Source organism: Psammomys obesus, unplaced genomic scaffold (genome assembly GCF_907164565.1).
Source record: "Psammomys obesus unplaced genomic scaffold, mPsaObe1.curated_primary_1811, whole genome shotgun sequence".
In the NCBI taxonomy this organism is placed as follows: Eukaryota; Metazoa; Chordata; class Mammalia; order Rodentia; family Muridae; genus Psammomys; species Psammomys obesus.
Window position 1 is genome coordinate 7,094,409 of NW_026596091.1, and position 18,630 is coordinate 7,113,038.

Genomic DNA, 18,630 nt, shown 5'->3' on the forward strand with positions numbered 1-18,630 from the left:
CGGGGATTCCACACGCGCTGACACGGGGATTCCACACGCGCTGACACAGGATTTTGCTCATGGCACTGATGTAGGGATTGGACACGCACTGACAGGGCAGTGAGCAAAATGTTAGCAATCTCTGCTGAACTTGATATTTTTCTCTAGCTTTGTGAGGTATATTTGACAAGTCTTATATTGGCAACATCCAAACTACTTAACAAATGTTTCACCTTGCATAATCACAACTTTTTAGTGGTGAAACAGTATCAAATGTCTCAGAGAATTCAAGCATACAACACAGATTTTTTTCTTTTCTTTTTTTATATTAATTACAGTTTATTCACTTTGTATCCGAGCTGTAGCCCCCATCCTCATCCCTCCCAAAACCACCCTCCCTCATCTCCTCCCTGCCCCTTTCCAAGTCCACTGATAGGGGACCCTCACCTATCAGGTCTCATCAGGAGTGGCTGCAATGTCTTCCTCTGTGGCCTGGTAAGGCTGCTCCCCCTCAGGGGGAGGTGATGAAAGAGCCAGCCACTGAGTTCATGTCAGAGACAGACCCTGTTCCCCTTATTAGGAACCCACTTGGACGCTGAGCTGCCATGGGCTACAACTGTTCAGGGGTTCTAGGTTATCTCCATGCATGGTCCTTGGTTGGAGTATCCGTCTCAGAAAAGACCTCTGTACAGCACAGATTTTTAACCGTATTCACTGCACTGTACATTACATTTCCTGAGTTTATTCATTCTCTCCTTACTGAAACCATGAACCCTTTAATCACTGTGTCCACCATTTCCTTCCTGCTGGAGCCTGTGCTAACCACAATTCCATTGTCTGCCTTTTTATGTTAACCGTTTTCTATTGCACACATAAGAGGGATCATGCAGTATTTGTTTATTTCAGCTTCATTTTACACAGCAAAATGACCTTTAGTTTTATAGCGTTTTCTGAAAGAAAGGGCGCCCTTCTTATAAGTGTTCATAATGGTCTATTATCCATTTGTATCTTTTCCTATTTATCCCTGCAACAATGGACTCTTACTTCTTCCTCATAGTTAGCCATCCTAAATAGGATTTCAGTTAAAATGGGGGCTACACATGTTTCTATTCAAGATATTGATTTTATTTACCTGAGGTAAACGTTGAAAGTCGGTTGTTGGTGCTAAAGAACTCTCACGTAGTTTTTTACATTTCCACAACAGTTTACAAGATGTTCTTCCCCAGAGCCTCACCAGCACTTGCTTTCCATCATCATGTTGGTAATAACCCGAGACACAGATCTCTTTGTGGTTTTAATTCCTAGCTCTGTAACTGTCAATAATGTTGCACATAGTTTTTATGTATCTGTCGGCCAATTGTATTTCTTTTTGGAGAAATGAAAGTTTAGGTGCTTTGTCCATTTGCCAATTTAAGTCATTTGATTTTGTTTGGTTATTGAGTTGAGTTCTTTATATATTTTGAACACTAACCCCTTATCAGATCTATTATTTATAAATATTTTCTTCCATTTGATAAGCTGCTTTTACTCTGTGGATTGTTTCTTTGATCTACAGAAGGCTTTCTAGCTTGGTAAAACATCACTTACCTACCTTGATTTATTGTCCTATGATTTTGGTCCCTGTAAAAGCTATTTTTCAGACCAAGGTCAGGAAGCTTTATGATTTTTCCTGAGGGTTTTATGATCTCCCTCATTAAAGTCTTGATGAATTTTCAGCTGAATGCATATAGTGTGAAATAAAATCAATTATAATTCCTCTATACACAAATATCCAGTAATCTAGCATCCTCTATTGAAAAGACTACCTTTTCTGTTGTAGGTTTCTGGCATTATTGCTGGGAAGTGACAATAATAAAAAAGATGTACTGTCATAAAAACATGATACAGATACATAGGTCATTGTAGAAAGAAACCCAGACATAAAGTCAAAATCTATGGTTTCCTCATCTTAAATAAAATTTTAATTCATAATAAAACCACCAACATTTATAACGTAATTGCTGGAATTAATTTTCAGAGTGGATTATAAGTACCAAGTACTTTTCTGAAGCTGTCAAGAGAAAATTCATATTTACTATAAAATATTTATGTTTTGACAGGTGATAAAATTATCTATTCCTTCTGTTTTTCTCCTTATCACATTTCTGATTATCTGTATGTATAATTATTTCTTTAAAGAAGTTAACAAAATTTATGTTCATTGAAAATAGGAAATAACTATCCACCATTATTTGAAGCTGTTGATGGGTCATTGGATTCTGTCAGTGAAGTGAAATGCCAATTAAAAAATGAAAAAAAAAAAATCCCCAGTGACTGTCAGTGGTCATGCTCTGGCCTCTCATTGTGAGGCCCTGAGTTCGATTGACATGCTGCCACAAAAAAAACCTCAATTCCTGTAATAAATGAAGCTGTGGAAACTAGTTACTGTTTGTAGCTCAACTTTCAATACTGCTTTCTAGTTTGACGGAATAGCTACAGTCACGTTTTGAGCCTCCTCTGTTCATTAGTGTGTTCACGTTAATTGTGCTTCGCACCTCGCTCTGGCAGATGTTTCTAACTACTTGTGTTTTGTCTTTTGTCAGCACAGTAATCTCGTTTATTAAGCATTACACTTTAGCAATAGTATTTCTTGCAACATCTGAAAAAAATTGTTTTCTTGTAGGTGAAACTGTCACTGGAGAACTATCAAAGCTTCTGGATGAAATAAAACTCTGCCAAGAAAAGGATTATTCCTTTGAAGATTTGTGCCACACGCTTTCAGGCCACTACTTAGATAATTTGAGCAAGATTTCAGAGGAAGAACTTGGGAAAAATGGAAGCCAGAGTGTAGTAAGTAAGGGGGGATGAAGACACTGCGTCTGTCTTTCCAGTTCAGTGCGTGCCCGCATGGCCTGGATTTGTTGATTTATTAGGTTATTAGATTCAGCTATGGTCAAATGCCTGTGTCCCTCCTAGTCTCTCTCTGCTGTTCATTGGGTTGCTCACTCTGCAGCATGCTCAGGGGAAGGATTGCTGGCTAAGGACTGAGGGTGTTCCTCAGGGGTTAGAGCACTTGATTAATGTGCTGTTCTTCTGGAAAAAAATACTAATATTTTCTGATAGTGTCACTAGTGTTAGAGTGTCTCTTGTGACATGGAAGCTGCAGATTCTTTGAATGTGGAGAATCTTTCATTTAACTGAGCATAATTATCTCAACTCCTGAAAAAGAAAACATTTCTTTTGTCTGTCCTTCCTGAATTCTCTATAAGTCCTTCTTATAAACAAAGATAGGGTCAAACCATGTGTAAAAATCTTCAGTTACTACAACAATCATGGTGGGACATCCCAGTTTTCATGTTTCCGTAATATTAGATGTCCACGTCATTTGTGACCTCAGAATCTAAACTATGAGTTAGATATTCTTGTTCACTGTGGATTTTCATATCAACAACAGCAAGAAAATTGTAATTAATCAGTTTTAAGTTATGAGCTATAAACCTACCTTTGATCTATGAAGGAAGGATTCGTGTTATAGAGGTAATAAGGGAAACAGACTGTTTTTGATATAAACTATTTGCTTACTTTTAAGACTTAAAGTGTTGCGCTTTACCCGAGAGCATATAATAGAGTAGATTGCAATTAGTATGTCATATTATTTTGAAAACTCAAAAAATTTTCTAAGTATGGTACCTGTCCATTTTGGGAGCACGCTCTTCATTTAGTTCCTTAAAGTGAAGCGTGACACTGTTTTTTCACAAAGCACCTGCTGGCCTAGTTCAACGGCTAAACTTACCTCCTCGGCCTACTTTTTGTTGTTCCAATTTTTTTCCTGCAGTGTCACACTATTGCCCTTTCTCTGGTTCCAATACGAATGGCTTGGATAATTATATATGCATTAAACCAAAGCTTCCAGGTTTTACAAGATAAAAATCTTTTGTTAGTGAGATCTTTATAGTAGTCAGCATAAAGATTTCTTTTAAATATCTAAATCAGGTATGAGTTATCTGCAGAGAACAAGTTATTGAAGCTTAACATCTTCTACAAAGACGCTTAGAACTTTAAACACAGTTGTACCACGTAACTAACAATGATGCATGGATTTTTACATCCATCCCTGAAAGTTTTATTAATTGGCAAATTCTAGCTCCCTCTTTCTAAACAATAGACTTACACAAAGCTCTAATTTTCTGGGTCACTGGTTTCTGAATTTTTTTCTTAATGTATTTGAAAACAAACTTGAAAAAGCATTCCTAATATGTCCTCTCTCTCTCTCTCTCTCTCTCTCTCTCTCTCTCTCTCTCTGTTCCTCAGTATTACATATGTGAACCATGAGAGGTTTACTACACATGAATTCAAGAAATTCAGAATTAGGGAAATACAGACACTGTAGAGCAGAACCCCAACTGCTTTCCTTTCACTGTGTATCTTGTGTGCCTAGGGTCTGTGTTCTGCTTGTAAAGCGTGACAATAGCTTATACATTTTGGGGGCCATGGAAGGCGAGCGAGGTAGGATGGCGTTTTGGAAAGGGTGGCTACTTCATTTCATTAACTGGACACCGCACTGTGGTGGTGGCAAGGCAGAAATTAACACTCATAAGTTGAACTTATGTCTTTCAAAGCTTAGTTGAGATATCCCTACACTCTTTGTTCTAGTGACAAACCATTACAGTAGTATTTTTTGAAACCACTGTCATGCAAAAATACCAAAGGTTATATGAGGTAGCATAGCAGGCGATATATAGAGGATCAAGGATATATAGGCAGTATATATAGGATGAAAAATAATACTGGAAGGATGAATGAGGTTAGGTGGTGGGTGGTCTGAATAGCAGGCTAAGAATTTTGGTATTTATTCTTTAGGAAATGAGAAAGACATAAAGGATTTGGGGCAGATAAAAGACATCGTTGGCCTTTTAGAGAATGAATCTGATAGAAACTTGTCATTACATTAAAAAAAAGTAATTTGGTTACATTGACCTTTTCTATAGCCTACATTTTATTTGTATTCATTCTGTTCTGTCTAATATTTGTTTCCATTTGTTGGAGTGCTTTTCCTTGAGTGTTACTATGAATTGTTTTCTCATTATACAAGCAGCTTAATAAAGTGCTTTGTGGTTGCCTATCATAGGAAGTCATTGCCGTGTTTAAAGTTATAGGTATATAGATGTAATATGCAAAAGCATAGTTGACTTCAAAGAGTTCAAAACTACCATCCCAAGTAGACTTCAATTTTTGTTTGTAGACAAGACTAACATATAAATCAAATACGTATGTTATGGATTTTTATGTAATAGGTAAATGCTATATCCTATTCTAATGCTTTTTATGATTTAAGCCACTAAGCAGTCCTGACAATGGAATTATAAATTTAGGAGATGACTCCGCTAGTATGTGCCAGCCTGAGGATTTAAACCAGAGGTTCCTAACCTTGCCCCCCTGGCAAACCTGTATCTCCAAAATATTTACATCATGCTTCATAGCTGTACCAACATTACAGTAGGAAGTAGCAACAATAAATTTTATGGCTGGGGGGGGATCACCACAACATGAGGAACTGTATCAAAGGGCCACAGCATTAGGAAGGCTGAGAGCCATTGATTAAACTAAGAACTGTAGTTTAAATTCTCAGCTGCATTTCTTAGAGTAAGTTACCATGTGGCCAAAGAAACTTTAAGAAGGGAGAGATCAGAGATCGACAGGTGTTCAATGTAGGCGCCCATGGTGTAGGTTAAGACTAAAACGGGTCCTGGAGAAAGGGGGGAGATGCACCTCGCACATAGGCCTTGAAATGAATGAATAAAAGAGATATTACAGCCTGAAGAAATAGTGTGTGAAAGCAGAGGTCAGAATCCGTGTATAACTCAGAAAGAGCGGTTTACTGTGATGGTAACAAAAGTTCGATGAGTAATGATACAAACTAACACCCATTAACTGATGATAGTGTCTCTGAGCTCGACACTATTATTGATCCCGTTTTACAGATATGAGAGTGAAGGCTCAGAAAGCTTTGAGGAACTTTCCCAAGTGCATACAGCCAGGATGCCTCGGTTCATATCCTGGCTTTGAAGCCACCGCTGTGGTGCATAAGTCACTCCCTGTATCAACAGAGAACAAAGGCAGATCAGGAGAGCAAACTCGGGGAGTTCATGGAAAGTGATGTTTTGGAAGACAAAGGTGGCGGATTGTTTCATGTAATGGGATTGACAATGATTCTCATCAATGGCTTTGGCTTAGAGTAACCACGGAGGGCTTTTAAAACTAAGTCCTGATATGTCAAGTACCATACTTCCTAAGTCAAAAATCCCAAGTCAAAAACTGGAGAGGATGGTACAAATCTGTTAATGCCAGCACATAGGGTGCTGAAGCAGGAGAATCATAAGTTAAAGCCATCCTGGGATTTATTTCAAAGTTGAGGCCAGCCATGGCTAGAGAGTTAAGACCCTGTTAGGAAAAAAAATAGTGGCTCTGAGCATTTTTTTGTTTTGTTTTGTTTTTTGTTTTGTTTTAAAGATGTCCCCTACAGTATTCTAACAGGCATAAAGTAGATCTAGTGAAAGGAAATCCTGACTGGACCTTTATAAGCCAATTCAGACTTAGGTCCTAGTAACACCAAACAGTTGTGACTTTTTTTGGAACTAGAACAAATTTTGCTAACTTCTTCAGTTCTCTAGAATAATCGTTTTTGTTTAAGTTCTAGATCGTGGGAATATCCTCTTCAACAAGTTAGTATACATTGTGTAGCTTGAAGACAAACATTATTCGCCACAGTTCTGGAGAGTGCAGGAAAGCTGGCATCTGCTAAGAGCCTGCCTTCCGGTTTGTAGGGGGCTGTCGTAGTTACATTGTTTCCACACAGGACAGAGGACAGAGAGAAAAAGCCAGCTCTCAGTTGGTCTTCCTTGTAGGTCTCATTCCACCCCTGATGGCTGTGAGCTCATCAGCTGGAAACCTCCAAAACTTTTTAACTTTATTCTCAGCAGGGCTTGGTATATCAGTATATGTATCAGGAAGGGACAAACTTTGTTCTTACCAGGAAGGTTTTTTAGTTGAGAATGAGAAACAATTCAAATTATACTCTGACAACAGTCCAGACTTACAGTATTTTTGTACCGTATCAAAGCTTTAAATATAGCAAACCAGTTGTGTTTGTTATTTATAGTTCTAGCACTATGACGAGCAACCAATTTGAATGTGATTTAGTTTTAGAGGCTCCAAAATAATTGGCTTGTTCATTCAGTACTATGAGTAAGTTTAAAAGTAATTATGGAATTAAAGAATAAAAGAAAAATATGTCCCCAGACTTCATATCATTCATAAATGTATTTTATGCATTAGTGATAAAGCTTGAACTCGGGATTATTTCAGCTGTTATTCTTTGTTCAATGCAACCTTCATTTCCTATTTTCTTCCAATAGAGGGCACTCTGACTCAGGAATTTAAGTCACAAAAATCAGCTCTGTTATGTAAGAACATTTAGTTTTTGAATCAGAGATGTTAGATTTTATTCAAATAATTTCACTATTGTAAATGAATTAAAAGTGTTCCCTATTATTATTAATCTTAGGGGTTTATGTTTGAAGACCAGCTCAAGTTAAAATTATATTTTACTTTGCCTGCATTTTAATTCTACTGCTAATCTGTTCTGAATGCTCTTACAGTATGTACATGAGAGCATTTTTCCAAGTTGAATCAGAAGATTATATAATCTAGGATATGAATTTTAAAGAAATATCATGTTTGTTACTGACTCATGAAGTTTATGTTTTTGAAAGGCTATAAAGTGATCTAAAAATTCTTCTATTGCTTTCATTTATTTTCCTAAGTCCCATTTTCATTTATTCTCTTCATTTATCTAAACAATATGCATAGTTCTTAAATGTGAGCATGCTAGGCTGTAGGAATTCTGATGTAATATATAGATTATGGCAGATTGAATCAGACAAATACTTCTCTTAGATTTAAACAGGAAAAGCATTATTTGCCTATGATAAACAGCAGTAGATAAGACAGCTGAAGGATGAAATGTTTTATTCCTTTCTTTTCTCCTGAGGGAAAATCTGGACCTAGTAGCATCCAGTGTCCCCGTCTGTCCAGGGATGTGCTGGCATGGTCTGTGTAGTGTTGCTACCCAGCATGCATCATGTCTAGAATTTCACTTACAGTTCTACTGCGGAATCTTCAATCAAATGTCAGGTTCTGAGGGTGAGCATCTGATTGGATTGTCTAAAAGCCAAGTGCGGATCCTGGGGATGTGGCTCAGTTGGGAAAGTTCTGTGACATAAACGTGAACACCTGAATTCAGTCCTGTTGTGAGGAAAACCAAGATTAGGTGTGCTGGTATACCCACAATTCCAGTTCTCGGGAGTCGGAGACTGGAGGCGCCTGCGCATCACTGTTCACCTAGTTTGGCCACTTTGCAAGCCTCAGGTCTAAGTGAGAGACTCCCCCACCCCCCAAGATGGACAGCTCCTGAGGAGTAACGCCATAGCCTGACCCCTGGCCTCTGTATGGGCATCATGTATGTGCAGTCGCACCCCCTCACATAGGGGCACCTGCACACACATGAACGGGCACACCCACCTGTACACATATGCACACAAGCACATGTGGTGTATGTTCTGTTTCTGGAATGAAGCTGACTTTCAGATGTGTTCTAATGTGTTCGAGGGGAGAGAGGAACTTTATATTGTGGGTTTCTGACATGTAAGTCCAGGGGTCTCCTTACAGGCCTGGAGCTCAGTCTTTAATGCATATTGACTTTTTGTTAGTGATCTTAAATCGTAAGTAGTGGTGACACAGAAGGTAGTCAGGAGAAAATTTCTAACTACAATCTATATCTTCGTGTTTGACTAAAAGTTCGAGAAGTATGACTCAGAGTTGTCTTATAGTCATCCAGCTTTGGATTTTCTTAGCAGATCTTCTAGGAATTAAAACAGATAGAAGCTAGATTCTGTTGTCCTGTGTTAATGCCTCCAAATGCCCTCATTAAGCACATATATGTATTAAAATCTATAACACATGTAAAGGAAAACTCAGAATCAGGATGATAAATTCATGACCCTACTTTTCCCTTAGTAGGAACTTTTTACTCTGGTGTTTCTAGGAGGATAATTGAAGAAAAGAGTATTCTTCTGTGATCCCACCACAGTGGTCTCACCTTTTGCAGGATCTGTTTTTCCTCTTGTGTTGTGTATACTCACATTGCTTCTCATAGAGTCTCTGATGAAAAGGTCTATGTTTGGCTTGTCTCTAATTTATCTTGCCCAGCAGAGTCCTTCTTGTGTTGGTCTCTTGACAAAGTGTCGTTGAGTGAAGACACTCAGGGAGAACACTGCGAGAAGAGCTTCTGTTGTTAGCTGTGGTCATGGAGACTGTCTTTAGTCATTTGGAGCACAACATCCTAGCTGTTTCTCTAGGGAGGGAATAGTGTAGTCACTCAGAGACTATGGATTATGAACCATGTGACCTTGGCTTTATGAGCCTGTTCTGCCGGTCTACGAACGGAGAATGACTTGGTGTTTTGAAAGGGTAATTTCTTTATCAGAAAATATTGTCATTGTCTTCTATCAGCCGTATGGAAGAGCTGTATACCATTTTTTATGTGTTGTTAAAGACACCCCACCCTGATCTTTACATTTTGTAGACTTTGGCCAATTTGGTTCAGACTTTCAAATAGTTATTTCATGTATTTGTGGTGGGACTTCTGTATTGAAGCATCAAATGTTCTGTTCTTGGGTCACTCTTAGTGTTTTGCCATGGAAAATGTGTAAGTTATAATCAGGTCTGCACATTGTAGGAACAGTATATGTGACAATAATTAACTTATGTGAAAACTTAATGCATTTTCTTAGCTCAAAACAAAGGTGTAAAATCCAGTGAGAGTTAATATGATCTTGTATTTTAGTTACTGAAATCCCAATAGTATAGGCAGAAAATGAGGGAGGTTTAACTTGGGTGGGTAGTTCTCGCAGAAAGTTTTTGCCAATGTATTACAAGCCTGTGATTAACCATTAGGTGAATTCCATCTTTCCCTGGTATTTTCAAAGTTGACTTACCCCCGGCTTCTGATTCCTGTCATCTTCCTGGTCTCAGACTCTCTTTCCCTCTTACCTCAGTTACTGTAGGAGCCTCTCAGCCTGCCCATTTACTTGTAGTCTTTCCCCACTCTCTTCCACTTTTCCTGAATGCTGCTGCTGCCTAATGAGAACGATATACATAAAGAGCACTGTGGCCAAGCATTCTCCCCAGACTCAGTGCTGATTCTGACTACAAAAACGTAACAACAACCTTTAACCGACGCATTTAAGACCTGTGAGTTTTAGCTACTGCATACATTTTCATCTGATCTCCCAGAAATATCTTACATAAGTGCAATGTTTCAGTAAAATGCACCACTCTGAATCATGCTTGCTTTTACTTCTGTGTTCACATTGTTTTATCTATTTATAATTATTTTTCATATCATTCTCATATATTAAAACCATTCTCATGATGCATTTTGCAATCCTTCTGTATTTAGTTCTAACACTTGTATGAAGTATTATTGTGTTTTATTTAGGAATCTGTTATATAAGTTCTATAATCGTTATATTATTAATACACAAATGTTCTGTTTTGGTTTTGTTTTGTTAGCTGCTTGAACACTGAGAAATTATTAATCTGATTGTGTGTCCTTAGCATAGGCACTCACATGCTTCATTGTTGAACTGAACATGTTATAGGCATGAAGAAATATATTTGATATCTGATTTTGGTATAAACTTTTAAGTAGAATCTAATTTGTTCTTTTTTTGAGTAATGAATGGCTTGCAAGTTTGTGTTAGAAGTAAAATGAAACACTCAGTTAAATTATATCATTGGCCTCTTTACAATATAAAATCATCAGTATCTTAGGCCATGTCATTTATATAATTGTATATAACTCAATGAACCTTGTATTATAATATTTTATTTAATTCTTAATAACATACCAATTACTCTAAGAATATAAAAATGCTTGATTTGTAGTGCTAATTTCAAGTTCCTCAGTCTAGTCTCAGTTATTTCCTACCATTTTGTGCTGTTTTTGAAGCATTTTTCAGCTAATCATTATCCTGATTTTTCTCCCTGACCTGAGTGATTTTTCACATCTCATTGTATTATTGTGTGTATGTTCTTCCTCATTCTGAAGCCTAGGCTGGTCCCAAACTCATAGCCGTTCTCCTACCCCACCCTCCTGTGTGCTGGACCACAGGGACAAGGCACCATGCCTACCCAGTCTTGCTTGTAAAACGTCTGGTGCTAAACTATCTCTGAATATTATGAACACTCTATTAAGGTATCCAAAGGCAGCAAACCTCCCCAAAATACTTCTAATGTTTGTCCCCATAGAATAATTCAGCTATTATGATATTCCTGAAAAAAAAACAATACTTTCTGCCCTTGCAATAATTGTAACGTTTTCTTGAAAGTTTAGTAGTAATTGAACCCTTTTCTAATTGCACCTTTTGGATAATGACTATACTAGTTTTTGATCATGCTAAGCTACTTTATTTGTTCATTTGCTGGAACCCACTCTATATGTAATTCGAGTTCGAGGTGCATGTTGGGGAATTCTTGGTGTGGTTTTGGGGTGAAGGTCTCTGACAGCTGGCCATTATGAGAGACTCTCATTTCACTGCCTGACATGGAAGGAAATCTGAACCAAGCCTGAGCTCAAGTGCCATCCCTGGGATAATCACTTACTACCCTGTCCAGGGAAATGATTTTCACCTTGAAGAATAAATTAATTTCAATAGAATAGTAGACTGACAACCCAGAGAAATTGATGAAATTGCTCACGCTTCTAACACATTTTATTATAAGACCATTTAATCTATGACTAAAGAATATTGGAATTCACTCAGCAAATAACAGCTGATGACTTGGGATTGACTGTGTGGTGTGGTTCAATCCAGGCTTAGATTTATAAAAGTAACTGTTATCAACTTGGTGGTGTTGGCGGCAGCCTTTAATCCCAGGCAGAGGCATGCTTAGTTTGCAGAATGAGTTCAAGACAGCCAGGGCTACACAGGGAAACCCTGTCTCTAAAAAACAAAAAAATAAGACCCAACCCAAACTAAATCAAACATGAACTCAGTGGCAGGCTCTCTGATCACCTCCCCCTGGGGGGTACAGCCTTGCTAGGGGACAGAGGCAGACATTCCTGATGAGACCTGATAGGCTAGAGTCAGATGGAAGGAGAAGAGGACCTACCCTATCAGTGAACTAGGAGAGGGGAATGGGGGAGAAGAGGGAGGGAGGGTGGGATTGGGAGGAGACGAGGGAGGGGGCCACATCAGGGATACAAAGTAAATAAATTGTAATGAATAATAAATAAAAAAAATTAAAAAAACCAAGGTAACTGCTATCATCACTAACTTTGCTGGAGTTCTTATTTCTATCATATGTATTTTTTAATTAATTAATTTACATGCTGACTGTAGTTTCCCCTCCCCCTCCCCTCCCTCTCCCTGCCTCCTACCTCCCTTCTCTCCTCCCACACCTACTCTGTTTCTCTTCAGAAAGGACAGGCCTCCCATGGATATCAAACAGCAGTAAGACTAGCCATGTCCTCTCCTATTAAGGCTAGATGCGGCAACCCAGTGGGAGGAAAGGAGCCCAAAGGCAAGCAACAGAGTCGGAGATAGATAGCCCCTGCTCTGTCAATACCATACCTGTTCTTCATGTATTCTTTAGAATCTCAAAAGTTTTCATAGTCTGCACCAGTGGTTCTCAAGCTATCTAATGCTGTGACCCTTTAATACAATTCTTCATGTAGTGGCGATCCCCAATCATAAAATTATTTTCATTGTTACTTCATACCTGTAATTTGCTACCATTATGAATCATAAATGTAAATATCTATGTTTTCCAACAGTCTTAGGTGACCCCTGTGAAAAGATCAGTAGATGCCTGCCCATAGGATCATGACCTACAGGTTGAAAACCACGAGCTTATATTTTTATAACAGTTCCACTTAGTCACCAGCTTTCTGTTCATGCTGTCAACTAATTAATAAGGAGGATCAAATGCTTAATTTATTCAGATGACTTGTCAAGAAAATAATGCTGGCAGGAAATAAAAGGCTCTAATGAGAGTGAACCAGAAAAAAATGTGTGTCAGCGGAGTGGACACCACCTACTTTCAGGACAGATGGATCAGGTCATTCCTGCTCCTGTCGCCCACACGTTGTTGCAGAACTCAATGCATTTCAGGACTCCTCCTTTGGCCTTGATCTGCAAGCTTACTCTTGCATAGCTGATGCCGCTTTCCTGTCTCTGCTATCTGGTATGCTGCTGTGATCGCTAGGCTCCCGAGGCCCCTGCATTATTTTTTTTCTAATAATATGTATTTATGACTTAAGTTGCATTTGTAACACAGAAAGCAAGAACTCGAATTCAGTGAGGCTTTTGTTTGACTCTTAATTCTTTTTTTAATTTGAAATTTATTAATTTTACAGCCCAGTCACAGCCATTTCTTTCCTCTCATCCTGGTCCCAGCTTCTTCCCTGTATCCCCTATCTTCCCTCCCCTGCTTTCCAGAGAAGGGGAGTGCCCACTACCTGCCCATCCCAGCACATCAAGTCGCATCAGTACTAAGTGCATCTTCTTCCCCTGTGGCCTGGTGAGATAGCTCCGCCAGGGGAAAATGATCAAAAAGCAGGCCACATAGTCCATGTCAGAGTCAGCCCCCATTGCCTTTACTAGGGTGCCCATATGAGGACTGAGCTGCTTTTTGGCTACATCTGTGTGGGGGGCCTAGGCCTAGTCCATGCATGGTCCTTGATTGGTGCTTCAGTCTGCACAGGTGCCTCTGGGCTCTGGTTACTTGGCTCTGGTTGTCTTCCTGTGGATCTCCTGTCCCTCTGGGTCCTTCTGTCCTTCCCCCTACTCTTCCACAAGGCTCTCTGTGCTCCACCCAATGTTTGGCTGCGAGTCTCTGCATCTGTTTCCATCAGGTGCTAGGTGGAGGTACTCAGCAAGCAGCTATCCTAGGCTCTCAACTGCAAGCATAGCAGAGTATGGTTAATCATGTCAGGGGTTGGCTGTCTCTCATGGGTGAGTCTCAGGTTGGGTCAGCCATTGGTTGGACATTCCCTCAATCTCTGCTTTCTCTGTGACAAGCTGGAGACCTATGACAGGGTAGGCTCCTGGGAGGGTGTGAGGGTGACTCTAGCTGAGACACATAGTAACAGGGTCATGCAGACTTAAGAGGCCACCCTCTAACTAGACAGGACTCCTAGTGGAGGGAAGGGAATACCAACTCACAAAAACACTCACAAAAACTTCTATCCAAAATTTACTCTGTCTGCAAGATGGGCAGGGCCAAAAAAAAAAAAAAAAAAAAAAAAAAAGGCAGGGAATCAAGGGAATGACTCTTAATTCTTTCGATGAAGATTTCCCTTGCCATCAGCTGTTCTTTATCTCAAAGTGCAATCTTAACAACAATTTACAGGTTTATTCTGAAAATAAAGGCAAATCATTAAGAGTACCTCACAGAGGTTCCCGCCACAGAGGAACAAATAACTTTATTATTTATGCTTTAGCTATTCAGCCGTTTATGTGTGTTTTTCTATGTGTCATCGAATGCTCCCCCACATTTTAGCTGACTTTCCCATCTGTCTTAGTTTCTCATTGTTTCCTATTAAAATATACTCTTCTTCCTTATTATCTGCTTGTCTCTCATCTGGAATAGTGTTTTTAGAAAGTCTTTCTCACGACAAGCCTTCTGAATCAGTGTCTGGGGGTGGATTATTTTTAATTAATTTCTTAGGTAATTTTTCTGTATTCTGTTCATACTTCAGTACTTCATACTTTAGTGTCTATTTCATAGATAGTCAGGTATGGGGACCCACTTTCTTCTCCCCTTCACACTTCTTCAGTTTCAATGACATGGTGTATTTAGTTACCCTTTCGAGTTCTATTTCTCTCTTAATTCTCCCTGTCTCACCCTTCCCTGCTCCATCCACTTTCAAATAAAACTCTACAAAGATTATGTAAGGAATTCACAAACAGCATTGTAATTTTCTTATCTTTTCCAAGTGCCTGTCAGTATGCTATCATTTGGTAAGGTTTAGTGACTATTTTTAAATTAATGACTGATTTGCTCAGCTATCTTAACTTTCGGTGTCCTGTCTTCTCATTCATTCTGTTATATTTGAGAACGGCTTTGTCCTCTCACAAGTTTAGCCCTTAAGACGCTGAGCAGCATAAAGCCAGCATGATTTTTTTTTTAATGCTGTGTATTGAACTCAGGCTTCACTCTCAGCTTTAGCATAATCTTAAAAGTTTGCACTGGCTCCTTCGTGCCCTTTTATGGGAGGTATGCAAGTACCAAATGAGGACCCAGGCAGAACGGTGCTCACAGGAATCAGGTGTGCTTCATGTTCGCATTTGTTCAAGTATCTTTCCATTGGTGTTACCCCCCCCCCCCCCCCCCCCAAGAGGCTATATGACCAACACATTGCATATGTGTGTGTGTACGTGCCGGGAAGAAAGAAAAAGTAGGAGAGGAAAAGACAGTGTACACAGCACACAGCATTATCAGAGTGACCACTTGTATCTTTGTCCTTAAGCTTAAGGGTCCCGCATTTTCTCTTAGTTTTTGGAAGAAGCTGACAGTTTTGAGATGCTGGCCACAAACATGGAAAAGTTAGAGTTTTTGTAGATATAATTATAAGCATTAAAAATATTCTGTATTCATAGATCAACTATGAGAAAGAATGTTTCAAAAAATTTTTCCTTGTCTTTAAGCATAATTTTTAAATGTGTTCTGTTTATAAGCTTGGAAGCATAGTTACTGAACATAGCAGTTCTAATGACACATAATGATGCGAGAGGGTACGGGGGCATGCTGGGACTGCCTCTATGCAGATTCTAGAGACTGCCTCTTTGTGGAAGCTATGATTCGAAGGCAGCTCTCCAGCACAGGGACAAAAACTCAAGTAACAACACATGTTGGAGAGGATGTAGAGAAAGGGGACTATTCCTCTATTGCTGGTGGAAGCACAAACTGGTACAACCTTTTGGAAATCAATCTGGTGCTTTCTCAGAAAATTGGGAATAGTACTACCTCTAGATCCAGCTATACCACTCCTAAGCATATACCCAAAAGATCATACAACATCATACAACAAGAACATTTGCTCAACTATGTTCATAGCAGCTTTATTTGTAAAAGCCAGAATCTGGAAACAACCTATATGTCCCTCAACGGAAGAATGAATACAGAAATTGTGGTACATTTACAAAATGGAATAACTACTCCGCTATTAAAAACAAGGAAATCATGAAGTTTGCAGGCAAATGGATGGAACTAGAGAAGATCATCCTGAGTGAAGTAACCCAGAAGCAGAAAGACATACATGGTATATACTCACTTATATTATAGGATAACATATTAAAATCTATAGACCTAAAGAAGGTCTATAAAGAAGCTAAACAACAGGAAAGACCCTAGGGAGGATGCTTAATTCTCATTCAAAAGGGCAAACAAGATAGACACCAGAAGTGGTAGAAGAGAGGGAACAGGTCGGGAGCCTACCATAGAGGTCTCCTGAAAGGCTCCACCCAACAGGGTATTGAAGCAGATAATCTGGGCAGAGCACAGGGAGTCTTATGGAATAAGGGGATGGGGGAGAGAAGGATCTGGAGGGGACAGGAGCTCCACGAGGAGAACAACAAACCTAAAACACCTGAGCTCAGGGGCCCCTGCAGAGACTGATGCACCAACCAAGGACCATGCATGGAGAGGACTTAGACCCCCTGCTCAGATGTAGCTAGCTCAGTCTCCATATGGGTTTCCAAATAAGGGGAGCAGGGGCTGTTTCTGTCATGAACTGGGTTGCCTGCTCTTTGATCACTCCCCCCTGGCTTTGCCAGGTCACAGAGGAAGAGGACCCAGGCAGTCCTGATGAGGCTTGATAAGCTCGGGTCAGATGGCAGGGGCGGAGGACTCCCCATATTAGTGGACTAGAGACAGGGGATATTGGGGGGAGGGAAGAAGGAGGGACGGGTTGGACCAGGAGGAGATGAGGGAGGGGCTACAAGCAAGATATAAAATGAATGAATTGTAAAAATAAAATGAAATTGAAAAAGTCATCATGTGTAGTTTTGGAGGTCATATTGACGTCATTTTTCTCTTCGCTCACCTTCTGCTCTTCCTGCATCTTTCCTTCTTCTTTTTTTTTTTCTTTCCTCTCCCTTTCAACGTTTCCTTTCTCTATCTGCCAACTTAAGTTTCCCCATTCTAATGCTAACTCAAGTTTAGCATTCTGACTGACAGGAGCCACCAGGCTCTACTGACATTTTTGTTTTTAACCAAAGGTTTTTTTTATTCAGGGAGGCAGTATGATTTGATTTATGAGAACAATATTGAAAACTTTGTAACTCCTCAGACTCACTGCTGATTGTATTTTAATATAATTTAATGTGTGCACAATATTTAGAAATATGCCTAAGCAGCTCTCTTCTTATATATCTACCATGTTTGTCACCATGCCTCAAGATGTGAACAACAGTTGGCAGGCCCAATGTCCTCACTCTCACTGGAATTGTAGTTTATCAGTAAGTATAGACAAGCAATAGGCAGTTATGAAATGGTATGATCAGTGTTGTGGCAGGAGAAATGCAGGTAACGTTAAGCACACGCAGAAGGTTCCTTGTCAGTCCCCTTTCCCATTGCTATGATAAATACCAGACAAAAGCAATTTAAGAAAGGGCTCGTTTCATCTTACAGTTTGAGGGCACATCATGGTGGAGAAGTCCTGTCAGCAAGAGCTTGAGGCAACTCCATTATTACCTCCATAGCTGGAAGCAGAGAGTGATGAACACTTGTGCTCAATTCCATTTCTCCTTTTCACTCGTTCTGGGATTCCAGCCCTGGAATCGTGCGGCCCACACATGGGGCAGGTCATCCCATCTCAACTATCCTAGGGTCAAAATCTCCCTCAGGCTCGCACGGAGGGTGTGATTGGTTACTCCAGGTTCTGTCAGGCGGACAATCGACGTTAACTGTCATAGTACTGGACTTCATTTGGGCAGAAAGTCACCAGAGATTTTCAGAATTCATGCTTGTTTTCTGCTTTAGCCCACCTGTGTTTGCCAGGGGCTGCCGTACTGTTTTCTTAGGTATTTTTCCTCCTTCATCTATCAGTGGGATTTATTTCTTTCCAGAGCATTGTTTTCTTTGGAGAGAACTGCATTCGGGTCACATGTCAAGCTTATTTATTTCTAAATCTACAATTCTATTTTCAGCTTGTCACTATCCTAGTTCCATATTTCATTTTCCCGCAAGACAGAGTTCAAATGTATAGTTATTTATTACTATGTGAGAATTTGGTGGTAGAAGTTTATTCCTTTTCATTTTTATGCAAATTTTTTGTCTTATTAAGTGGTAACATTATATATAATAATAAGATGTCTATATTTAGGAAGAATGCAAATAATTGTTTCAAAATAAATGTACGATTTAAAATCAGTAAACACACAGAAGCCAAATATCAACTAAAACTCAAATATGCATATTTTTGGTTCTAAGATAATGAGGATTATTATACAATATTCTAAGCTTCCTCATCTTTAGTATCATAATTTTATATCTATTGTCTGAATACTTTTTTAAATTTTATCTGTATATTCTTTTTTCATTAAT

At 39.3% G+C, this 18,630-nt stretch overlaps 1 protein-coding gene across 4 annotated transcripts in view; it reads left to right on the forward strand.

The window, feature by feature from the left end:
• Anks1b (ankyrin repeat and sterile alpha motif domain containing 1B) overlaps nt 1-18,630 on the forward strand; it is a 1,067,094-nt gene that overhangs the window by 213,307 nt on the left and 835,157 nt on the right. For all 4 annotated transcript variants that reach the window (XM_055627859.1, XM_055627860.1, XM_055627861.1 and 1 more), the window contains exon 8: nt 2,642-2,808. In XM_055627859.1, coding sequence (XP_055483834.1) covers nt 2,642-2,808 — 167 coding nt within the window. The remainder of the gene's footprint in view (nt 1-2,641; nt 2,809-18,630) is intronic.